The sequence below is a fragment of the Mobula hypostoma genome, chromosome 1 (assembly GCF_963921235.1).
Source record: "Mobula hypostoma chromosome 1, sMobHyp1.1, whole genome shotgun sequence".
Taxonomy (NCBI): Eukaryota; Metazoa; Chordata; class Chondrichthyes; order Myliobatiformes; family Myliobatidae; genus Mobula; species Mobula hypostoma.
The window spans coordinates 194,212,813-194,239,469 of NC_086097.1; the positions used below are offsets into that span (position 1 = coordinate 194,212,813).

Here is a 26,657-nt window from a genome sequence, read left to right on the forward strand (position 1 = left end):
GGATTTCAGGAAGGGTAAGACGAAGGAACACACACCAATCCTCATAGAGGGATCAGAAGTGGAGAGAGTGAGCTATTTCAAGATCCTGGGTGACAAGATCTTTGAGAACCTAACCTGGTCCCAACATATCGATGCAGTTATAAAGAAGGCAAGACTTCATTAAGAGTTTGAAGAAATTTGGTATGTCAACAAATACACTCAAAAGCTTCTACAGATGTACCGTGGAGAGCATTCTGACAGGCTGCATCACTGTCTGGTATTGGGGGGGGGGCGGCGCAGGGAGCTACTGCACAGGACCTAAAGAAGCTGCTGAGGGTTGTAAATTTAGTCAGCTCCATCTTGGGCACTAGTCTACAAAATATCCAGGACATTTTCAAGGAGCGGTGTCCCAGAAAGGCAGTGTCTATTATTAAGGACACCTAGCACCCAGGGCATGCCCTTTTCTCACTGTTACCATCAGGTAGAAGGTACAGAAGCCTGAAGGCACACACTCAGTGATTCAGGAACAGCTTCTTCCCCTCTGCCACCTGATTCCTAAATGGACATTTAACCTATGAACACTACCTCTCACTTTTAATATATATTAATTGTTTTTGCACAATTTTTAATCTATTCAATATATGTATAGTGTAATTGATTTACTTATTATTATTTTTTCTCTTCTTCTATATTATGTATTGCATTGAACTGCTAAGTTAACAAATTTCACGGCACATGCCGGTGATAATAAAACTGATTCTGCTTATGATTCTGACATTGTCTTAGAAGTGTTGTAGAACATCCAGGTGGTCTTTTGCAAACGTGAGATGTGCAGCAATATTTTTTTTTTGGAGAGCAGTGGTTTCCTCTGTGGTGTCCTTCCATGAACAACATTTTTGTTCAGTATTTTTCTTATAGTGAATGCATGAACAGAGACTTTAGCAAGTTCTAAAGATATCTGCGGGTCTTTTTCACCTCCTTCAGCATTGCATGTTGTGCTCTTGGTGTGATCTTTGCAGGACGCTCACTCCTAGGGAGAGTAGCAACAGTACTGAATTTCCTCCATCTGTAGACAATTTCTCTCACTGTGGACTGATGAACACTTGGGTCTATAGAAATGCTTTTATAGCCTTCCCCAGGCTCATGCATCTCTACAATTCTTCTAAGGTCCTCTGAAAGTTGTTCCGATCGAGGCATGGTGCACTTAAACAGATCATTCTTCAGCTAGCTCTGTTAATAAACTAACTTCGCATATCTTTTTTATAAGGCAGGGCACCTCTATAACCCACACCACCAATCTCATTTCATTGAATGGAACACCTGACTACAAATAGCTTCTGTAGAAGGCATTACCCCAGAGGTTCACATACTTTTTTGAACCTAAACTGTGATTCTTTAAATTGTGTACTCAGTTTTGACAAGATGTACAATTGTTTGTGTGTTTTCTTAATTTAAGCAGATTGTGTTCATCGATTATTGTGACTTGAAGAAGATCAGACATTTTATGAGTAACTGATGCAGAAAGTCAGGTAATTGCAAAGTGTTAACAAACTTTTTCCTGCAACTGTATATAGGAAAGGATACTTTACAAGTTCTGAGGACCTTTACCCCATTTCAATATATATAATACATCGGCAAACAGCGCTACATACAATTATCATTAAATCAGTTTCTATAGTCAACCTAAAATTTAAACAGAACAAAAACCTGGATTAAAAAACAAGCTGGTAAATCAGAGAAAGCTAGTTAAAATGGTTAATATGGAACGCTGTACTGGATTAGAAGTTTGCCAATACTCTCTGGCTGCTTTGTGTTTGCTGTCAATAATAAACCCCGTAAACTCCTTTATTGCTGGCCAAATCCATGGTAAGCTCCACATTCATCAGCATACACGGAGGTCCTATGACCACCATTTCACAGTTTGGAAATCCTTGATGTTTCCTGGCTGCGTTCCTTATAGGGATGGGGAGTGGCCTTGTCACAAATTATCCAATCCCAAATCCATTTTCCCACACACCCCCCAAAAATGGGACAACAGAGATATCAGGAGTTCCATGTCAATAATCTGAAAGGCAATGGGGATGAAGGCCCGAAAAACAATACAAATATTAATAAAATAATTATGTTAGCGTTTGAACTACAGTTGTGTGTCAGTTAATAGACACCTAATAGCCACTTTATGAGACACAGAAGTGGAGCCCGCTGTGGTTTCTGCTGCTGTAGTCCATCCACTTCAAGGTTCGATCTGTTGTGTGATCAGAGATGCTCTTCTGCAAACCACTGTTGTAATACGTGGTATTCTGAGTTACTGTCACTTTCTCTGAACCATTCTCCTCTGACCTCTCTCATTAACAAGGCATTTTCCCACAGAACTGCCACTCACTAGATGTTCGTATTTTTTGCACCATTCTCTGTAAACTCTAGAGACTGTGCGTGAAAATTCCAGGAGATCAGCAGTTTCTGAGATACTCAAACCACCTCGCCTGGTGCCAACAATCATTCTACAGCCAAAGTCACTGCTTTTTTCGGCCACTCAGGCTGGCTACGTGTCGGTATCAGAGCCCTACTGAAGCTCAGAAGAGAATGGGAGAGAGTGAAAAGGTGCAGATTCAGGTAAGGACAATCTCTTTCGCCTGTGCAGGTTAGGTTGGCATTGGCGCCAGAGGCCTAAACTCAGCAGCAAATAAAAGGAGGGTAGGGTCACGGCGAGCAGTCATTTTCAGAGTGTGACAGTGATAGAGCGGGAAGGCTTTGTCTACTTCCCACTTTGGCGAGAACACGCAGAGGCGCAGTTAAGAAGCTTTTCTTTTAGTGCAGAGTAGTCAGAATGGAATGCTCATCCTGTCAGATTTGGGAATTCTGGATACCTGACAGCTTCCCTAATGGGTCCATCGGTGGGAAGTGCACCCAAATTCAGCTCCTGAATGACTGGGTCAAGGAGGATGTACGCAGGACCATTTGAGAGGCTGATGACATTATAGATTAGACTTTTGAAGAGGTGCTTCCAGGTGAGGTGACAGTTCATCTGTGAATCTGTTGGGGTCATCTGCTGCAGCTTCCTGTATATTGGTGAGACCGCTTCGCCATCCATTAGAAAAAGCAGGATCCCCCGGCAGCCACCCATTTTAATTCCACTTCTCATTCCGACATGTCAGTCCACGGCCTCCTCTAATGCTGTGATGAGGCCACACCAAGGTTGGAGGAGCAGCACCTTATATTCCGTCTGGGTAGCCATCAATCTGATGGCAGGAACATCAATTTCTCAAACTTCTGGAATTGTCCCCCTTCCTTGTTTTCACCATTCTCCATTCTCATTTCCCTCTCTCAACTGCCCAACACATTCTCTGTTGCTCCTCCACCTTTCCTTTCTTCCATGGCCTTCTGTCCTATCCTATCAGAATTCCCCCTTCTCTAGCCCTTTATCTCTTTCACCAATCAACTTCCCAGCTCCTTACTTCACCTCTCCCCCTCTCACGGTTTCACCTATCACCTACTAGCTTTTCATCTTTTTTCTCCAGTCCTGAAGAAGGGACTCAGCCTGAAACTTCGACTATACTCTTTTCCATAGATGCTGCCTGGCCTGCTGAGTTCCTCTAGCATTTTGTGTGTTTTGATTACAATATAAATTGAAGATTAGATTCCCTGTGAACTAAAAAGGGGAAAAGGAAAGTTTGATTAAGGTACTTCACAGTTTGGAATTTTGCCTGCAGCCTCTGACAATCCCAGATCTGAAGCAACTTTCTGTCTCAGTACTTGCACTGTTATTTACAGAAGTTATTCTCATATCATGCTGACTTTTACACTAGAAGTACTTCATACATCACTCAAAATACATACATCAACTTACAGTACTTATTTCTGCAGGATTGATCTTCTGTTTTCGAAGTTCATTTTTCAAATGAGATTCTTTTGCTGTAGCTTCTTGTGCCTGACCTTAATAAGACATCAGTTTTAGAACTTAATCAGTTGCTTTGTATTCAATCATTATCTTCCTAATTTTTCGTTAGTTTTCAGGGTCTGTCAATCACTCAGTGGTTTCTTTACCCAGAGAGAATATGGTTGCCATAAAGGAAATACAGTCATGGCTCAATTGTTTGCTTTCTGGGATGACAGGGCTACTGTCCAGAGAAAGATTAAGCTGCCTAGGTTTATATTCACTAGAATATAGAAGAATGAGGAACCTATCTGAAACTTACAGTGGTGCTAGAAAGTTTGTGAACTCTGTATAATGTTCACTATTTCTGCATAAATATCACCTAAAATATTTTCAGATCTTCTCATAAATTCTAAAACTAGATTAAAAAGAACCCAATTAAATAAACATATTATACTTGTTCATTTATTTACTGAGAAAAATGATCCAAAATTACATGTACTTATTTGAAAAAATATGTCAGTCTCTAATGTAATGCTTTCTACAAAAGCTATTTGGAGTCAGGTGTTTCAATCAATGAGATGAGATTGGAGGTGTGGGTTGTAGAAGTGCCCTGCCCTTTAACAAAGAAACACAAAGTCAGGTTACTAACAGAGCCTGCTCTTCTCAAGAAAGATCTGTTTATGTGCACCATACCTCGATCAAAACAACTTACAGAGGACCTTAGAGGACCTGTAGAGATACATGATGCTGGAAAAGGCTACAAAAACATTTCTAAAGACCCAAATGTTCATCAGTCCACAGTATGAGAAATTGCCTGCAAAAGACCTGCAGGAGTCTCTAGAACGTGCTAAATCCCTGTTCATGTGTCCATTATAAGAAAATCTCTGAATAAGAATGTTGTTCATGGAAGGACACTATGGAGAAAACATAAAAAGAAACATTGCTGCATGCTTCAAATTTACAAAAGCTTGGATGCTCTACAACGCCTCTAGGACAATGTTCTGTGGACAGATGAGGCAATGCACATCACTATGTTTGGAGGAAAAAGGGCACTGCACCCCAAAACCAAAACCTCACCCAACTGTGAAGCATGGTGGAAGGAGCATTAAGGTTTTCGGCTGCTTTACTGTCTCAGGGCCTGGACAGTTTGCAATCATTGAGTGAAAAAATGAATTCAAAATTTTATCAAATAATTTTATAGCAGAATATCAGGGCAGCAGTCCGTCACCTGAAACTTATTAGAATTTGGATTATGCAACAAGACAGTGATCCGAAAGACAAGAGTAAATCAACAATAGAATGGTTTAAAAAGAAGAAAATTTGTGTTTTGGAATGGCCAAGACAAAGCCCTGACTTTAATTCTTTAGAAATATTGTGAAATGACCTGCAGCAAGTAGTTCATGCAAAGAAGCCCACCAACATCCCAGAGTTGAAGCAATTTTGTGAGGAGGAATGGCCTAAAGTTCCTCCAAGCTGATGTGCAGGACTGGGACTGATCAACAGTTACCGGAAACGTTTGGTTGCAGTTATTGCTATACAAGGGGGTCACACCAGTTATGGAAAGCAAAGGTTCACATACTTTGTCCAACTGATACATGTAATATTGGATAATTTTTCTCAATAAATAAATGTTGAACTTTTTGTGTTATTTATTTAATTGGGTCTTTGTTATCTCGTTTTAGGACTTAAGTGAAGATCTGATTACATTTTAAGTCATATCTATGCAAAAATAGAGAAAATTCTAGAGGGCTCACAAACCTTCTAGCACCACTGTACAAATACTTATGTAACTGAATATTTTTAAGATGGATAAGCCTCTAGAGTCTCGGTTAATTGTTGGGGTCCATGGCATAAAAAAGGTTGGGAACCCCTTCTCTAGACACAGGAGAGATCAACAGATACACAGAGATTATGGTATTCAGATAGATGCTTAGCCAAGGCAATTTTAAATGGCAAAACAGGTATGTAGGGCTTAATGTACAGCTATGTTTCTATTTTCTGGTATTAATGACACTCAGTGTTTCATGTACAAACCCCATTTCCAGAAAAGTTGGGATATTTTCCAAAATGCAACAAAAACAAAAACCTGTGATATGTTAATTCACGTGAACCTTTATTTAACTGACAAAAGTACAAAGAAAAGATTTTCAGTAGTTTTACTTACCAACTTAATTGTATTTTGTAAATATACACAAATTTAGAATTTGATGGCTGCAACACACTCAACAAAAGTTGGGACAGAGTTAAAATAATATTGTAAAGTGCACAGAATATTCAAGCAACACCGGTTTGGAAGACTCCACATTAAGCAGGCTAATTGGTAGCAGGTGAGGTATCATGACTGGGTATAAAAGTAGCGTCCATCAAAAGCTCAGTCTTTGCAAGCAAGGATGGGTCGTGGCTCACCCCTTTGTGCCAAAATTCGTGAGAGGATTGTTAGTCAGTTCAAAAGGAACATTTCTCAACGCAAGATTGTAGAGAATTTAGGTCTTTCAACATCTACAGTACATAATATTGTGAAAAGATTCAGAGAATTCAGAGATATCTCAGTGTGTAAAGGGCAAGGTTGGAAACCACTGTTGAATGCGCGTGATCTTCGAGCCCTCAGGCGGCACTGCCTAAGAAACCGTCATGCTACTGTGACAATTATAGCCACCTGGGCTCAGGAGTACTTCGGAAAACCATTGTCACTCAACACAGTCCGTTGCTGCATCCAGAAATGCAACTTGAAACTGTATTACGCAAGGAGGAAGCCATACATCAACTCTATGCAGAAACGCCAGCGAGTTCTCTGGGCCTGAGCTCATCTCAGATGGACCGAAAGACTGTGGAATTGTGTGCTGTGGTCAGATGAGTCCACATTTCAGCTAGTTTTCGGAAAAAATGGGCGTTGAGTTCCCCATGCCAAAGATGAAAATGACCATCCAGATTGTTATCAGTGGAAGGTGCAAAAGCCAGCATCTGTGATGGTATGGGGGTGCATCAGTGCCCACGGCATGGGTGAGTTGCATGTATGTGAAGGTACCATTGACTCTGAGGTGTATATTAGGATTTTAGAGAGACATATGTTGCCATCAAGGCGACTCCTCCTCCCGGGACGTCCACGCTTATTTCAGCAGGACAATGCCAGACCACATTCTGCATGGGCTACAACAGCGTGGCTTTGTAGACACGGAGTGCGTGTGCTTGACTGGCCTGCTGCCAGTCCAGATCTATCTCCTATTGAAAACGTATGGCGCATCATGAAGAGGAGAATCAGACAACGGAGACCACGGACTGTTGAGCAGCTGAAGTCTTACATCAAGCAAGAATGGACAAAATTTCCAATTGCAAATGTACTACAATTAGTATCCTCAGTTCCAAAACGATTAAAAAGTGTTATTAAAAGGAAAGGTGATGTAACACAATGGTAAACATGCCTCTGTCCCAACTTTTGTTGAGTGTGTTGCAGCCATCAAATTCTAAATTTGTGTATGTTTACAAAATACAATTAAGTTGGTCAGTAAATCTATTGAAAATGTTTTCTTTGTACTTTTGTCAGTTAAATAAAGGTTCACATGAATTAACAAATCACAGATTTTTGTTTTCATTGCATTTTGGAAAATATCCCAACTTTTCTGGAAATGGGGTTTGTATTTAAGTAGGTCCAGCAGTATCTGTAGAGAGAAAAACTGACTCAAACTACAGACTGATGACATTCGATCAATTCCGGAAATTTGGAATGGCTAACAGACTGAAACTGATGAATCCAGTTTCCTGGCTAAAAAACTACTCTTTAAATTTGCTTAAGTTGTTTTGTAACAATGACAGAACTATGTGAGTGGAATAGAGAATTAACATGATAGGCATCTGGAAGCACTGGGTCATGTTGGTGTTCTGAACAAAGGCTATCTACAAACTGGTTAGCAAACTGCATTTGGTTTACCCAGTGTCAAGGGAACCAAAAATGAGTACAGAACACAATACATTAGGTTACCAGGCAGCCACGTCTATCCAGCTGCATCAGAAATGGCCAGCTCTAGTTAAAGTAATCATACTGTAATATTGACTCAGTTTTTCAGTTTCCTCAAATATACTCACCTTTCCAGATGTATCAGATTTTCAGCAATTGTTACCTAGTATTGTGCATTTTTTAAAAAACCTGTCATCATTCATTTCTCTTCACTTGAAGCTTCTCCTGACAGATCAGCAGTAACTAAGCTTTCATCATTCCTCTCCCAACTGGCACTAACAACACGTGTCATTCTATATCCTGTGATTTTCATCCTATCACATTCTCTTTTATCCTCCACCTTTTCTCTTCTCTGCAATATTAAGCATTCATGTTTTTTTAACATTTCCAACTCTTCATGAAAGATAATTGATCGAAAATATTAAACATTTATCTCTCAACAGTTGCAGCTTAGCCTGCTGAATATTTCTAGCACTTTGTTTTTAACCTCAGATTCTGGATTGTGGTTCTTGGAAATAAGAAGTTTCAAACAGTTCAAATAGAGGCAAAAAGAAACCAAAATATACTTTGCTAAACAGCAACTCCTTTGCTTGCATCTTCAGAAACAGTTCTATTTCCATCTTTAATATCTCTATTTTTCCCTTTCAGGGTACTTCTGAAGATCTGGAGTTACACGCTGACGATGGTTCTTTGCGGGAATGGGACCCGCTGTCGGGGTTTCATAACTGGCCGTTGTTCAGCCTAAGAGTTCGGCTCGCCTTTGGGAGGCCTAGGATCTCAGGGCTCTGGAGATGGGCGGATCAAAGATTGGTGAAACGGCAGGAGATTCGTGTGTTGTTGGGGGAATCGGAAGATCTGCGGCTGTGTGCCCAGAGACTCGAGATCTTTGGGCACAGAGCCCGAGAAAAGCGATGTAACGGACTTTTAAACCAGCGAGTTGTTTGTTATGTCTCCCCTCTCGCTGTAAAGTGGAGGCATCCCTCTCTCCCTTACGGGGGAGAGGGAGGGGGAGAGGGAGAGCCTGTTGTATGTCAAATGCCAGGTGAACAATGTAGTCTTTGGAGTACTGCAATTCTGTGTCTTTATTGTTGCTTTGCTCACGCTTGAGTGCTCGGTGGCGGATGCCAATGCTCTTTTTTGCTGGTGGGGGGGAAGGGAGAATTGTTGCTTGCTGGTGCTTACGCGTAGGGGGAAGGGAAGCTGGGGGGACTTTTGGGTTCTAACATTTAACTGTCGTTCATTCTCTGGGGCATTTCTCTATTTTCGTGGATGGTTGCGAAGAAAAATCATTTCAGGATGAATATCGTATACATTTCTCTGACATTAAATGTACCTCTGAAACCTTTGCAGTACTATAATCAGTTAATATATTAAAAACAAGCATTTTTGGTTTTTCCATCAGTGTTGTTTGAAAGAGCCCTCAAGTTACTATTGAACTCCTAAGTATAAATTAACTTTGTGGTACTTATTTTCCAAATAATAAAGAAAGCAAATTCCTTCCTCTACAAATGTTTTTTGTAATTCACAAAAATGCAAGTACTCTTAATGTGACTTACATTTCATTTCACTAATTAATTGGTTTGTGGTATCAAACAAACTCCGGTATGCAACAATGGATTGGGTGAGTTGGTCCTTCTCCTTGGTTAAGGATGTCATCTGCTGCTGTTTCTTAAAATCTGTGAACAAAAGGATCATCCTCATCAGCCATTACTATATTCACTTTTGAGCAAAAAGATTTCTCAATTCTGCAACAACCATTTTAAAGTACTGCTTCTGTAAACTACTTTGAATGCAGGCAGTGCAAAACTTAAACAACAATACAATTATTTATTCTGATTCTACATAGAACATAGAATAGTGCAGCACAGTACAGGCCCTTCGGCCCACAATGTTGTGCCGACCTTCAAACCCTGCCTCCCATATAAGCCCCCACCTTAGATTCCTCCATATACCTGTCTAGTAGTCTCTTAAACTTCACGAGCGTATCTGCCTCCACCACTGACTCAGGCAGTGCATTCCACGCACCAACCACTCTCTGAGTAAAAAACCTTCCTCTAATATCCCCCTTGAACTTCCCACCCCTTACCTTAAAGCCATGTCCTCTTGCATTGAGCAGTGGTGCCCTGGGGAAGAGGTGCTGGCTATCCACTCTATCTATTCCTCTTGTTATCTTGTACACCTCTATCATGTCTCCTCTCATCCTCCTTCTCTCCAAAGAGTAAAGCCCTAGCTCCCTTAATCTCTGATCATAATGCATACTTTTTAAACCAGGCAGCATCCTGGTAAATCTCCTCTGTACCCTTTCCAATGCTTCCACATCCTTCCTGTAGTGAGGTGACCAGAACTGGACACACTACTCCAAGTGTGGCCTAACTAGAGTTTTAAGAGCTGCATCATTACATCGCGACTCTTAAACTCTATCCCTTGACTTATGAAAGCTAACACCCCATAAGCTTTCTTAACTACCCTATCCGCCTGTGAGACAACTTTCAGGGATCTGTGAACATGTAACCCGAGATCCCTCTGCTCCTCCACACTACCAAGTATCCTGCCATTTACTTTTTATTAGTTAGCCAAACCCTCATACATGGCAATATATGTATACAACCTGTTTATTTAGCCTAGTTAGGGATTAGAAAATTATATATTAAAAATTACATATGTTGAAGACAGTTGCAAAGAGTCTACGATGGTGATCTGGCACATCTTCAACTTTGTAGCTACCATGATATGCACAACATCCTCTCCATCCCATCAGACCACCTGCTCTTCCCCCTCCATCCTTTCGAATCCTAGCTTCACCCAGCAAAGCAAACCACACCGAACCTACTGTTCAACTTTTTCTTCACTGTACTTACTGCCTCATACTGCCTCTTTCTAATAAATCATCTGCTTGACACACTTCATCCCTCTCCCCACTTAATTAAGTGCCTAGTCTCTCTCTCCTCAACGCAATGCTCATCATCTTCCTGGATAATTTGGCTCCCTCATCACCAATAATGCTATTTCTGATAAATTTGCTTCATCCTCTGCAGTGGCACAGAAGTTCATGGAGGGAAGGCCAAATTTCACCCCCTCCCCCACACACACACACGTCATAATGTGGGCATCCTCATCTTAAATGTATCACTTCCTTTATGCTGGTTTAGTGCAGACAACCTTGAACTTCTCTGCCATTCAGATTCATCATATGTACATTGAAACATACAGTGAAATGTGTCATTTATGTTAACAGCCAACACAACTTAAGGATGTGCTGGGAGCAGATCGTTAAGTGTCACCACACATTCTGGTGCCAACACAGCATACCCAGAATGTTCAGAACAACACAAACAACAACAACAAGGCTCTTTTCTCCTTCCCACCCACCCACCCACACATACAGGCCTCCAACCCCAGGACAGGCCGCCCAAGTCCTTGGCCCCAGACTCTCAGACTTGCAGACATTGGGCATGGACTTGCAGTCACAAACTTTGGGCATCTGACTTTTGAACACACCGACCCAGGGAATCGACTATTGGGCTTTGCCGACTTAGGTCTCTGACCTTCAAACCTCAACCTTTGGTTTCGACTCTAGTACTTTCCAATCACTATGAATTCTGGATCTCAAATTCCAGACTTCCACTGACCTCTGACCCCAGGACTCACCAACATTAAGTTTCCTGTTGTGGGTTGTCCAAAACTAGAGGGCTTAGTCTCAAAATTGAGGGGCGACCCTTTAGAACAGAGGTAAGGATGAGTTTTTTTTTAAAGCCAGAGAGTAGTGAATATGTGGCATGCTCTGCCCCAGACAGCTGTGGGGGCCAAGACTGTGGGTATATTTAAAATGAAAATTGATAGTTTCCTGATTGGTCAGGGCATTGAAGGTCATGGCAAGGAAGGTCTGGGATCTGGGATCAACCACGATGGAATGGCGGAGCAGACTTGATGGCCTGAGTGGCCTAATCCTGCTTCCATGTCTTATGGAAGTCTGATCTCTTGATTCGCCGACCTAGGCGGTGGTGGTGGGTGGGGGGCAGCAGCCCTTTCCACGGGGCCCACCAACTTCCATCATTGACCACGAGGATCACTGGGCTATGCCTCAGTGCCTGCCAATGCAACATCTGTCTACAGGGATCAATGGCCTTCTACTGAGGAGTGCTCCGACATGGACTCCAGCTCCTGCCGACTCTTCATTAACTGTTCCTCACTTTAACTCCCCTCATCACAGTTCCTAAACCTTAACCTGTCTCCAACACCTACTCTGGCCCCAAAACGAAGCTGAAACCAACCAAGTTTAAATCACAACCTCGACGACATAGCAATTTGTGTCATCTTGAGTGGAAGTCAATCCATGGCTAAAATTTATGCATGGTATAATTTGTTATTTAATTAAATTCCTGAGTCATCTTCAAATATGGTCAGGTAATAGGGCTCTGGGACACTTAACCTTCTGTGATATATACACTATTTTCAAAATAAACTGAAAGCAAATTCCTTCCTCTGCACATTTACTCTAATTCACAATTTTGCAAGTACTCTTAAACACAACTTATAATAGGTAGACCATTGAGTTGCTTACCATTGTAAAACATAAAAGGTAATATGTAAGGAGGTAAAGGATTCTTCATGTTCATTTTTTTAACGGTTAGTTCAAAGACCAGCAAGTATTCAGTGCTATCCCTGCCAGGACTATTTTCTGCTAGCATCACATTCTGTAACAACAACAGTGGAAGTTTCAAAGAGTGGCAAATAACTTATGTTAACAAAATTATAATACAAGATTTGGCCAACAATTTCTTAGTAGGACAAAATTAAAATGAACTTGATTTAACCCAGGTTGAGATTCATTTCAATTATAAAAAGGCTGCTCAATTTTTGTGCAAAACTAGACTGATCAAACTCAAAACTGATGTTGGATTTATGAAAAAAAAACATTTCATGTGGCTCTTTCTGACTCACTTTCAAGTTGCCTGCTTTACAGATCTACTTGTCCCTTTTCTTAAGTTTCAAACAAAAATTTGGCTTATTTACAAAACTTTGGAAACTGGCATAATAAAATGCAGATACACACTAGTGAAAAAATATACGCAGCATAACCCAATGTGCAACCTCTGCTTTACCATCACATCTATATTGAATCACAGAGCTCAGAAACAGCCTCTTTGGCTCAACCTTGTTACCGACGAGCTAGTTCAAGTTTGTCCAACATTCCATTAAACCTTTTATATCCATATATCAATCCAAATGCCTTTTGAATGTTGGAATTCTGTCTGCCTCTATTACTTCCCTCAAGCAGCACATTCTGCAAGTGAGGTGCCAACAGCTAATGTTGTTCCATTCATTGTATAAAAAAAAGCTCTGAGCCAGGAAATTATAGGCTGGTGAACCTGGCATCAGTAGTAAGTTATTAGAAAGCATTCCAAAGAACTTGATATATGAGTATTTGGATAGGCAAGGATGGCTTTGTGCATGGTAGGTCCTGCATAAACAACCTTAAAGAGTTTTTCGAGGAAGTTACCAGGAAAGTTGATGAAGGGAAGGCAATGGATATTGTTTACATGGACTTTTGCAAGGCTTTTGAGAAGCTTGGTTTAGAAGCTTACAATGCTTGCCATTCAGGATAAGGTAGTAAACTGGATTAGATATTGCCTTTGTGGGAGAAGCCAGAGAGTGAGAATGGATGGTTGCCTCTCCAGGAGGGCTGTGACTAGAGGTGCCGCAGGGATCAGTGCTGGGACTTTTTGTTATCTATATCAACAATCTGGATGATTATGTGGTAAACATGGATGAACAAATCTGTGGATGATACCAAGATTGGGGGCATAGTTGAAAGCAAGGAAGGATGTCAAAGCTTGCAACAGGATTTGCAGCAGTTGGAATAATCGCAGATGGAATGTAATGCAGATAAATGTGAGGTGTTGTGCTTTAGGAGGACAAACAGGGTAGGATTTATAACATGAGAGGTAGGGCACTGAGGAGTACAGTAGAACAGAGGGATCTGGGACTACAGATCCATAATTTCTTGAAAGTGGCATCACAGGTAGATAGGGTTGTAAAGAGAGCTTTCCGTACATTGGTATACAAATCGAAGTACTGAGTACAGGAGTTGGGATGTTATGTTAAAGTTGTTTATAAGGCATTGTTGGGGCCTAATTTCAAGTATTGTGTACAATTCCGATTTCCTGCCTACAGAAAAAATGTCAATAAGACTGAAAGAGTGCAGAAACAAATTACAAGGATGGTGCTGGGACTTGAGACCTGAGATATTGGGGAAGTTTGAATAGGTTAGGACTTTATTCTAGTGTAGGAGAATGAGGGGGGGGGGGATTTGATAGAGGTATACAAAATTAAGGGTTATAGATAGGGTAAATACAAACAGCTGTTCTCCATGAGGTTGGATGAGACTAGAACCAGAGGTCCTAGGTTATGGGTGAAGGGTGAAATGTTTAAGGGGAACATGAGAGCAAGCGTCTTCACTCAGGGGGTAGTGAAACGTGGAATGAGTTGCCATTGGAAGTGGCAGGTGCAGGTTTGATTTCAAAATTTAAGAGAAATTTGGATAGGTAAATAGATGAGAGGGTGTGGAGGGCTGTACAGGTCAATGGGACTAGGTAGAATAATAAAAACAACAGGAATTCTGCAGATGCTGGAAATTCAAGCAAACACACATCAAAGTTGCTGGTGAACGCAGCAGGCCAGGCAGCATCTGTAGGAAGAGGTGCAGTCAACGTTTCAGGCCGAAACGTCGACGTTTCCTTCGCTACATCGACGACTGCATTGGTGCTGCTTCCTGCACGCATGCAGAACTCGTTGACTTTATTAACTTTGCCTCCAACTTTCACCCTCCCCTCAAGTTTACCTGGTCCATTTCCGACACCTCCCTCCCCTTTCTAGATCTTTCTGTCTCTGTCTCTGGAGACAGCTTATCCACTGATGTCTACTATAAGCCTACTGACTCTCACAGCTATCTGGACTATTCCTCTTCTCACCCTGTCTCTCGCAAAAACACCATCCCCTTCTTGCAATTACTCCACCTCCGCCGCATCTGCTCTCAGGATGAGGCTTTTCATTCTAGGACGAGGGAGATGTCTTCCTTTTTTAAAGAAAGGGGCTTCCCTTCCTCCATTATCAACTCTGCTCTTAAACGCATCTCCCCCATTTCACGTACATCTGCTCTCACCCCATCCTCCCGCCACCCCACTAGGAATAGGGTTCCCCTGGTCCTCACCTACCACCCCACCAGCTTCTGGGTCCAACATATTATTCTCCGTAACTTCCGCCACCTCCAACAGGATCCCACCACTAAGCACATCTTTCCCTTCCCCCCTCTCTTTGCATTCCACAGGGATCGCTCCCTACGCAACTCCCTTGTCCATTCCTCCCCCCCATCCCTCCCCACTGATCTCCCTCCTGGCACTTATCCGTGTAAGCGGAACAAGTGCTACACATGCCCTTACACTTCCTCCCTTACCACCATTCAGGGCCCCAAACAGTCCTTCCAGGTGAGGCAACACTTCACCTGTGAGTCGACTGGGGTGATATACTGCGTCCGGTGCTCCCGATGTGGCCTTTTATATATTGGCGAGACCCGACGCAGACTGGGAGACCGCTTTGCTGAACACCTACGTTCTGTCCGCCAGAGAAAGCAGGATCTCCCAGTGACCACACATTTTAATTCCACATCCCATTCCCATTCTGACATGTCTATCCACGGCCTCCTCTACTGTAAAGATGAAGCCACACTCAGGTTGGAGGAACAACACCTTATATTCCGTCTGGGTAGCCTCCAACCTGATGGCATGAACATCGACTTCTCTAACTTCTGCTAAGGCCCCACCTCCCCCCTCGTACCCCATCTGTTACTTATTTTTATGCACACATTCTTTCTCTCACTCTCCTTTTTCTCCCTCTGTCCCTCTGAATATACCTCTTGCCCATCCTCTGGGTCCCCCCCCCCTTGTCTTTCTTCCCGGACCTCCTGTCCCATGATCCTCTCGTATCCCCTTTTGCCTATCACCTGTCCAGCTCATGGCTCTATCCCTCCCCCTCCTGTCTTCTCCTATCATTTTGGATCTCCCCCTCCTCCTCCAACTTTCAAATCCCTTACTCACTCTTCCTTCAGTTAGTCCTGACGAAGGGTCTCAGCCTGAAACGTCGACTGTACCTCTTCCTAGAGATGCTGCCTGGCCTGCTGCGTTCACCAGCAACTTTGATGTGTGTTAGGTAGAATAATAGTTCAGCACAGACTAACTAGACCAAAGGGCCTATTTCTGGGCCTATTCTAGTTTCATACTTCTCCATCCTTGGGAAAAAGACTGTGACCATCCACCCATCTATGCCCCTCTTACTTTATATTCTCTTCTAAGGTTATCCCTCAACCTCCTATGCTCCAAAAATGGAACACAGATAAAATAATTCAACTATATATAAAGAGTACACAGAATTTTTATCATACACAAAATATGCAAGCAGCAGCATACGCCAGCTCACACCTCAACCCCGTCCTTCCATTCAGTGTGATTATGGTTGGTCTGCCTCGGTCCCTTTTCTGCTAGTTGCCTATCTAGTCATGGTTCCTTAAGAATCTCATGTTACAAGATTATGCTTCTACATTCTACATTAAAAAAAATACAGTAAGAACCAAAGAACCCAAACTGTACTCTATGTGTGACCTTGCCAATATGATGTATAATTATAACAATACTTGCCCATTTCTAAACTCCAATCCCTTTCCAATAAAGGCTAATAACATAAGCCATTTTCTTCCTAACCTTTTGTGATTCATGCACAAGAACACCAAGATTCCACTGCAATCCACACATTTGCAACCCCTCTCCGTCTAGCTAAAAGTCTGCCTTTTGATTTATCTTACTGAAGGTATGAATCTCACAATTCTCCACTTTAAAAGGTTTTGCTTATTCGCTCAAGAGTTTACGAATTTGCTCCATGATTAAATAAGTTTTTTCCTAGTCCTTCAGTTTCCTCCTGCATATCAGAGATATGCTGGTGGATTAATTACTGCTGTGGTAGGAGACGCAGGAGAATTAAAATATCTGAGAAAGGGTGGGTTAAAGGAAATAAAATGGTGAAGGAGTTTGATGGGAGTATTCTAGAGCCAGTCAAACTCAATGGGCCTTACAACCATTTCCTATGTTGTCAAGAAATACGAAAAAACCAGAGAAAATGGGAGAATGAAAATAAGAGTCCTCATAAGCAGGGCAGGCGGCGGCTCAGTCAAATGAAAACAGTCTACGGGCCTGTAGTAGGTTGGTAACTAATCTTCTGAGATGATAAATCAGTTGGAGATGGACTACATATAGAGAACTGTAGAAATTGACAACGAGAAACAAAATTTCAGATTTTATTTAACAGGAGGAAGCAATACCAATAACTTCTATGAGTTAAATTGGATTTACTTACAGAAATAACAGATGATCCATGGTTGAGTTCATACTCCAGAAAGTTGAATTTTCCCTGAAACTGAGGAATCTCATTATCGTCTTCAGTTGTACTTCTAATTGTGACCACCAACATGCCACAAATATCCCCTCCAGCTGCATTGTTGTATTCATCCTGTTTGTGAAGAACAAGTCACCAAGTGTACATTACTTTAATACAAGTATATCTGGTGTACGTGCCTATTCATGACAGCAAACTAAGAAGTTTGAACTGAACCAGAAAGAATTACTCAGATCCTTGCAAGGTTGTCCATAAAATAAACAAGTAAAAAAAATCATACTAACAGCTTAGATAAAAGGGAGATCAAATTTCCAGGGTGTAGCTGGTCTCCCTAATTCTATTCCCCATAAATAGAGTCATCCAAAATTTTGCAGTTCATATCTTTATTGCATTTTTTTTATCTGCCTTGGTCTCCAGTTAAGCAATGACTTAACTTTAAAAGTAATCTTATTCAAGTTTTTCATTCCAATAAATCAATTTCAATTCCCTCAATGTTGTTGTTAACTTCATCAACAAACACAGTCATCAGGTAGGTTAATAGTGATCTGCCTTTAATCATTCACACTACCATTTACTAACAAATCCTCACCGGGCTGAGTGATTTTTAATATATCTGTGATTATCATCCTAGTGCTGGTCAGAAAGAAGTATAGTCTACAAATCAATGAATTTGAATGAATTAAGGACAGTGGAAGCAGACAAATCAATTTTCTTTGTTCTTGCCATGTTAGTAGATAGAGGCTTCTATTTTGTGAAGCTATTCTGTAACGTCTATCTTGTGAACTGTTTGAGAACTGATACTTGTTCTAGGATAATCTAATCAGAGCAACTGAATGGCATCACAAGGAGCAAATGCTATCATTCTCAGATAAGCTATGTGTTGTGTACTATGGCAGGTTTGCAGAAGTTATTTTGGTCCTGAGTCTGAGTGGCCTTGTTTGACTGGTTTGAACCAGCCAGAGTTAAAAAGAACAAACGTATGGGGCTAAGGGCAGAGACCATAGAAAATCCTGTTTGTAGCCCTGGACCAGAGCCAATAAGATGACCCAGATTGGCCAGGTGACCATGAGCCAACAGGATGGAGAAGTATCATTTGACCTGATGAGGAACACTAAGAGTTTCAAATTCAAAATATTGATAACTCTCCAACACCAGAGACCAATGATCGTGGATGTAAAGTACCGCACGGACACATGGAGATTGGAGTGGGAGCACGAAGAACATATAGCCAGCATAGACTCCTTTTACTGGTATTATCTTTCTTGTCTGTTCATGGAGGGTCAGGAAAAATTGGGTGTGCACACAGGTATTCTGTTGTGAAAATAGGGTAGTTAAGAAAGCTTATGGGGTGTTAGCTTTCATAAGTCGAGGGATAGAGTTTAAGAGTTGCGATGTAATGATGCAGCTCTATAAAACTCTGGTTAGGCCACACTTGGAGTACTGTGTCCAGTTCTGGTCACCTCACTGTAGGAAGGATGTGGAAGCATTGGAAAGGGTACAGAGGAGATTTACCAGGATGCTGCCTGGTTTAAGAGAGTATGCATTATGATCAGACATTAAGGGAGCTAGGGCTTTACTCTTTGGAGAGGAGGAGGATGAGAGGAGACATGATAGAGGTGTACAAGATAATAAGAGGAATAGATAGAGTGGATAGCCAGCACCTCTTCCCCAGGGCACCACTGCTCAATACAAGAGGACATGGCTTTAAGGTAAGGGGTGGGAAGTTCAAGGGGGTTATTAGAGGAAGGTTTTTTACTCAGAGAGTGGTTGGTGCATGGAATGCACTGCCTGAGTCAGTGGTGGAAGCAGATACACTAGTGAAGTTTAAGAGACTACTAGACAGGTATATGGAGGAATTTAATTGGGGGCTTATATGTGAGGCAGGGTTTGAGGGTCAGCATAACATTGTGGGCCAAAGGGCCTGTACTGTGCTGTACTGTTCTATGTTTCTATGTAAAATTCATGTGTTCTTTTGTTGAGACAATAAAGGTACTTGTTGGTATTTACAGATTCTCTCCACACCTCTCTGATCATTAATACTAAGGGGTAGATCCTTGTAATACTAGGCATCCCCATCATCAGGGATAAACCGACTACCCTGTGGTTGCTGGATTTATCCATCTATGCCTTCTTGGACAAAGGTCACAATTCTTCAATAATTAGGTACCTTCCCTATATAAAGATATTTGGAAGATCATCGTACACTTGCACAATTTTTACCTCTGCTTTCTCTAATAACTTACTGGATCGATGGAATATATCCATTTTAAGTGTAGCAACTGCTGGCCAACTAAAATTGTTACCAAGGTAGATGCTACTGCAGGTCAAGACCAAAAAAAAACTCATTTGGTGTCTCAGCCATGTCCATTGCCTCAATAAGCAATTTCATTTTGGTCCCAATTGGCACTAGGTCTGCTTATTACCTGTTTATTGCTTGCGTATCTATAAAAGATTTTTTGTTCTCATGTGCTTTTCTTTTCCCTTTTCTATTCTCAACCTCCCATAAATCTTGTTTCTCACTTGTTAACAAATTACATTCTTGCAAGTATCTCAAATTAATTCTGAGTTAAAGCCAGTTGGTGCAGTGAATAGTACCCTCATGTCCTTTTCTCTTCCAGAATATTTACTGAAACATCCCCTTACTTCTTCAGCAACTTGCCTTAGCTGTTCGATATCCCTGAACACTATCCAATTGCAAATTCCTGTCGTCCCTCATCTGAATAAAACATCTAACTCTACTAGGGCATTGAAAGCAATCACAACTAGTCATGATGTACACTCTGCTATGAATGCTTTACTTTGTTTCACAATAATTCTACAATCTTTTCATGGTTGATCACGACGTGCCTCAACACACTCCTCTGCTAATTACATTGGTGTGGATAAACAAAACACAAGCAAAAATAATTCATGTTTTAATAGCCAGATTCACCAACTACAATCAGAGTTACCCACACAGAATGTAATAAAAACCTATCTTCCTGACTGATGAAGTAAAGCTCACAGGAAAACTCACCTAAGGATTGAAAGAATTAGGCTCAATAATGACATGCTCCACAAATAATTTACTGACAAACATCATAGAAACTGAGCAATATTATGAAATTATGCTAGTTTTCTTGAGCATTATATTTAAATGAGAAGATAATTACAAATTAACAATTACATTCAACATTATAACAAAAATCTTGTTACCATGATCTTCAAGCACATATTTTTAACCAATGTGCGATGGGCAACATTACGGACATTTGAGACAGTAGGAGTTGCTGGCGGCTCTTCTGGCATTAATTTCATAGGTTCACCAGGTACCACATTCAAAGTAATCTAGAATGAAAATAACGGAAAAAGAAAGGGACATAACAGAGTAAATGCACACTAAGCACCAATGCAGTAAATCAACATATTGACAAGGTAATAACAAATGAACTAGAAATTCCCTAAAGATAGTTAAGCAATGTAAAAGGGGCGAGTAAATCATTGAGTGGTATGGAAATTGATGATAAAGGAACTCTTCTTATAAAAAGTTTCGGAGGAGTTGGATGGTGGAGGTAATAAAATTAAGGCACTAGCACAAAAGTTGACACAGAAGTAGTTTAATAATAGTTACAAAATCTTTAAAAAGGTTTTAGCACCAACAGCAACATACCTGCTCACCATAGAGCATATTTTTGTCCTGTGAATAAGCAAATTGAATGGAATGAACTCCTATCCGCTCTGGAAGGACTTTATCCCTGAAATCATAAAATAAGCTTGTAAAGTGGCGAATATTTTTGGAACACATTAAGAAAACAAGAAAAAAAAATATTTTTATTATCTTTTTAATCTTCAGTTTTCCCTCTGGAAGTGGAGGACATGCAAGGGTGCTTCACGAAGCAGTCTCCAATCTACAATGGGTGTACAGGAGTTCACACTGGAACACCAGATACAGTTGACAATCCCAACAGAATCAGAGGTGAAATGTCATCTCACCAAGAAGAACTGTTTGGGGCCATGAATGGTGGTGAGGAAGAAGGTATAGGGTAGATGTAGCACGTCCTGTTTGCAGGGTTAAGTCTCCTTTGCTCTGTCCACCACAAAAGATGGGTTTACTCCTTTTCTCACACATCGATCCATGGCCTCGTCTATTGCCACAATGAGGGCATACTCATGTTGAAAGAACAACACCTCATATTCCGTCTGGATAGCCTCCTAACTGACAACATGAACATTGTAGTTTCTTCCCTCTTCTCTCTTATTCCATTCCCCATTCTGGCTCCCTTCTTACCCCTTCTCTTCTTTCACCTGCTCATCACCTACCTCTGGTGCCCTCCTCCTTCCCTTTTACCTCATGGTTCACTCTCCTCACCTATTCCTTCTTCAGCCCTTTGGCTCTTCTATGTATCTTCTCACTTCATCCCCCTCCCCCAACATCCCCCTCACTTGGTTTTATCCATCACCTGACAGTCTGTATGCCTCACCTCCCCCAACCTTATTCTGCCATCTTCCCCCTTCTTTTCCAGTGCCAATGACCTCAGCTCGAAACATCGACTATTTATTACTCTCCAAAGATGCCGCCCAACCTGCTGAGTTTCTTCAGCATACTGTGGGTGTTACTTTAATCATAGATTTGGGATGTGCTGTGGAGAAGTCTTGGACTGATGGCATACATGACAAGAGTTAAAAAATCATATGATATAGGAGTCAAATTAGGTCTTTTGGCCCATTTAATCATTGCTGATTTCTTTTCCCAACCTCATTTTGTCGTTTTCTTCCCATAACTCTTCATCCCTCCAACAACACAAACCTACCTTTGTCTTAAATACAGTCAACGACTAGGTCTTCACAGCGTTCTATAGCACTGAATTCTTTCAAAACCTTCTGACTGAAAAAAATCCTCACCTCAGTTTTAAAGGGATGTCTCTTCATTTTGATACTGTGCGCTCAGATCCTAAACTCTTCTACTCATGGAAACATCTTTACAGCAGTTTCAATGTGATCACACCCGTCTAACTCCCACTCCCTTATCCATCGACCTGAATTCCACAGAGTACAGGCACAACTATCAGAGGGCTTTTGATGGCTGCAGAGTTGCTTAACAGAATGCAATAAGCTACCCCTGCTGAGTAGAATATATGTTGTCCTGCACAGGCTTCTTAATTTTAGGAATGGCTAATGCTGCATTTGCCTACTTCTCTGCACATCATTGAACTTTGCTTGGTGAAAATATTAAAGTGACAATAGTACAAAATTATGAGATGATATTGTGGATAAATAAAATGAACTGCAATAACATATAATTAGGTAAACTGAAAGCTTGGTAACACATGCTACAGCATGTTAACACATTTCCACCAAGTTACAACTGAATTTTAGAAACGTTTAAGCTTTTGTTCTACATATTAATAAATCTGACAAACACCAAAGAAAATGAGGTGATTTTCCAGAAAATTATTGCTAAATACAAATGGTCAATTTGAAAAAAAAACCATGAAATTGACTTAAATATACATTGTGAATACCATACCTGAAATAAAAGCACCCCTCTTTGTCACCCTCTCGTGCTTTGTTGCAGTTTAGAATGGTGGGCTAAAGATGAAAGTGCAAAGATCATTAAATGTTTGAATAAAGAGTACATTATGATGAACATAACAACAATATTTACAATACATATAGATTCAACTTGAGAAACAAGACCCTTATTAAACTTTCCATTTCACAAAAGGACATTCACATAATTTGAACAGAATTCATAAAAACTGTTGGTGATGGTGAAAAATGATTCATTCATCTTTCCAAAGTAGCAGTTAACATACAGTTCTTTCTTTAAAGAAATACCACAAAGACCTGGAAACTCTTCTTAATTTGTACACTCCCATTTAACCATACTACCATACTATTTTCACTTTCAAAGATCATGCATTTGGTTTTGGATAACAGTGGAAATTTTAGACGCATGTTAGAATGCCCTCCGTTTCTTTTGCTTGAGATAAGAGTGATGCATCTTTTTTGGTAGTATAATTGTCTCCTCTGTCTATTCCTCCTGAATGTAAAAGCTTATACAAATAGTTCACTTTAAACTAAATGACAATAACATTGCAAGCTTTAAACCTCCCCTCAGAGTGGAAGATGAGAGTGGGTGTGGGTGGTTGCTATCAGTGGTGTGGAATGGGCCAAAGGACCTGTTTCCCTGCTGTAAGATTATAAGCCACAGGAATAGAATTAGGCCATTCATCCCAAAGGATCTAACTTGTGCTGTATGGCTCAATGACTCTAATTATTGCCAACATCCTGCTCAAGATGAAGTTTGAAATTATCATACTTTAAAGTTACTCAATTATTTATTGTGTTTCTAGATGTCCATAATTGTACTTTACATTGCTTTTTAATTATGCACTTTAATGTGATTGGATTCTGTGACTAGTGGCGTTCCACAGGGATCTGTAACTGGACCCTTGCTGTTTATGATTTGGAGCTGGATGTGGGTGGCATGATGAGTTACTCTTCAGATGAAATTAAGATTGGTAGAAATGTTGACAGAGTAGAGCAGTGGTCCCCAACCTCTGGGCCGCAAAGCATGCAGTGGTGCAGTGGTAGCCGGGAGTGTACCCAGCACATCTTTACGAAAAAAGCTGAAATAAACAAGCTAATTAATTAGGTGCAACCCGGGCCGACATCTTAAAGATGTGCTGGGTGCGTCCTGGCTACCACTGCACCCCTGCATGCTTCGCAGCCCGGAGGTGGGGACCACTGGAGTAGAGGGTATTCTTAGGCTACAGAGTAATATTATCAATGAAAAAAGCTGAGAAATGAAGTTTGTGATGCAATGATTATGAGAAGTGTTCTATGATTCTATGACTCTATGACTGACTCTTTCAATGGCTCTATTATCCCAGGAGATAGATGACAGGCTAAAAATTATGCTGTTTAATAATAAATGACTTTTTTAAAAACTTACATTTGATGTTGGTCGCTGTCCCTTCCAGATTCTCATTGTAATATCTGCTGGCTTAATATTCCTCATTGTAGTACCATCTTCAGAAATGACACTAACCACAAAATCTAACAATTACACAAACATATTAAAAGGCTCATTACCATGCAATTTTCTTCATATATTCAAATTAATTTACAGCAGTTCTAGCTGTAATTAAAGCAAAGTGATGATATACAAGAATTTTTAAGCAAATGTTTCTCAATTACCATTTGCCTGGTTACAGTAGAACTCATTGTATTTATTTTAAAAGTGCTCCTTCATTTTGTTTAACTAATCCAGTTTCATCAATACAAAATACTATGCTTTCATTTTCAAATGAAACTGTTCATGATTCATAATTAAAACTGTAAGTTTAAATTGTTATCTCTGCCCCAAGTTCATATTAAAGAAATTACTTCATTTTATTGACATTCTATGCCCAGCAAGACAACAAATTTTCAATTTGAGGAAAAACTTTTCCATTGCAAACATATGAAAATGGTTTGTGCCTCTATCATCTCCTCTGAGCGCAAGGTTTAAGCTTCAATTGTATTCAGGAGCCTCATCTCCTTCACAATCAGTCTCACAATTATCTTTCTTTGCTCCCTCTATATTAACAATTCTGTGAGTAGGTCCTCACCATATATCAAGGCCTTCAAATTTTATATGCCTCAATTAAATACTGTCTCTAATGAATGTGCGATCAGTCATGAACAGGTGTGTGCCTAACACTGTTACTTAGATGAACTTCCAGAGGACAGTCCATAAAGAGTTATCTTTAGATTAAGTTGAAGTAATGGGTTAGTAAATATGTTGTTGGCCTGCTTAGGAAAATGACAAAGTAACCTGGTACAAAAGTTGATTGTATTTGACAAGTCTCAATATACGCATGGAACAAAAAATATCTGTGCTATTCATAAATAATCTAGGTGATAAAGTAACATGTTTAAGTTTGATGATGGCAGAGAAGATAGCTGACATAAAAACACAGATGGAAGCAACTGTGAAAAGTGTTCAAGGAACGATTTATTCAACAGGATTTAGCTATTTTAATTCAGTTTCCTGATTTAGAGGAACACACTGTGTTGGGACTTATTTATCACTATACTTCACAAGGAGGACTATTAGGATTCCCCAACATTACTGTGGTATAGAGCTCGAGTATTACTTAAGCTGCACTCATCAAGGCAAGTGGAGAATATGCTATCATGCTTTTGACATGCCTTGTAGATGGTCAGGTCAGGCCCAGGACCTTATGCAGTACTGAGTTTAACAGAGATTCTAGGCTGAAAATGTGGAGGCAGAGGATTGGTTTTAAATTATTTTACACTAAAATTTTAAATGCTTGTTTTTTAATAAAAATTTTAAAAATGTTTACATATTAACTCCAATTTTATGAGTTAGAACATCAGAAAGATTTAAAATTTGAAAATCGGAAGGCTTTGATGAGCTCTGCCCCCAATTTTCCCTTCTACAAGATCTACCTGGCTCATTTCATAGGTACAGGCACCCAGACTACACAGCCCAAGCCCAGATGCTACTCAGAGTGCAGAAAACCAGCAAGTTAAGTCTTGCCATTCATCCTGGATGTCTGATTGCCCAGGGTGACAAGCAGGATACAATTTTTGAGCAAGGTTAGATTAGGGTGATATTCATTTTTGATGACAGCTAAAGTATGGTTCTGCAAGAATTCTGCAACAACAGGCTATTGTTGGACCACGTTAAATATCAGCCTCCTGTTGCTTGAGCTGAACTGCAAGCTGACAGAGGTGAAACTGCCTTTGTAGTGTCCTAATTTGTCTAGTTTGATGCTGGATGATCTGCGCATCTCAGCATTTCCCTGAAATGAGAAAATACTGGAAACACACCACAGATTAGACAGCCTTCTAAAAACACAATAAGCTGGTTCAGATTACATTCATCACTGCTTTCTAGAGATGCTGCCTGACCTGCTGAGTGTTTCTAGCATTTCCTGTTTTATTTATTAAATATTTACATCTGCATTTTCTGATGTTATCACTTTCAATGTAGCAATTATGGTAAAATGAGTAGCTTCGAGGCTATTTGAGTAGCTACCAAAGATCATGACAAGCTTGGTTTTACCATAAAACCAGGACGAACCAAAAGGGTCAGACCAGTTAGGCTCACAGATCTTGATTTTGCAGATGACATATTCCTGCTCTCTGACCCGATGGAGGAAGCACAGCAGCTACTGACAAAAGTGAAAATTGAGTGCAATAAAGTTGGACTTCACCTAAACGCTAAAAAGACAGAGTACATGGTGTTTAACTGCGACAAAGGTACTCTCAAGACCGTAAAGAATGATACCATTAAGAAAGTCTTTGACTACAAGTACCTCGGGTCAAGAATGATGAGTTTGGAGAAGGACATAAAGATACAGAAGGCACTGGCATGGAGGGCTATGAACAACATGAAGGAAATCTGGAAATCGA

The 26,657-nt window shown here is 40.5% G+C and overlaps 1 protein-coding gene across 2 annotated transcripts in view; it reads right to left on the reverse strand.

Annotated features, from left to right (window-relative positions):
• smchd1 (structural maintenance of chromosomes flexible hinge domain containing 1) overlaps positions 1–26,657 on the reverse strand; it is a 173,149-nt gene that overhangs the window by 23,367 nt on the left and 123,125 nt on the right. Inside the window, exons 33-40 of one of the 2 annotated variants that reach the window (XM_063062435.1) lie at positions 24,187–24,290; positions 22,756–22,817; positions 20,899–20,983; positions 20,445–20,576; positions 17,211–17,363; positions 12,370–12,502; positions 9,365–9,484; positions 3,827–3,912 (exon numbers count right to left, since the gene is read on the reverse strand). In XM_063062435.1, the coding sequence (XP_062918505.1) occupies positions 3,827–3,912; positions 9,365–9,484; positions 12,370–12,502; positions 17,211–17,363; positions 20,445–20,576; positions 20,899–20,983; positions 22,756–22,817; positions 24,187–24,290 (875 nt within the window). Of the gene's footprint in view, positions 1–3,817; positions 3,913–9,364; positions 9,485–12,369; positions 12,503–17,210; positions 17,364–20,444; positions 20,577–20,898; positions 20,984–22,755; positions 22,818–24,186; positions 24,291–26,657 lie in introns of those variants that run through there. The other variant, XM_063062426.1, reaches the window with a different exon arrangement.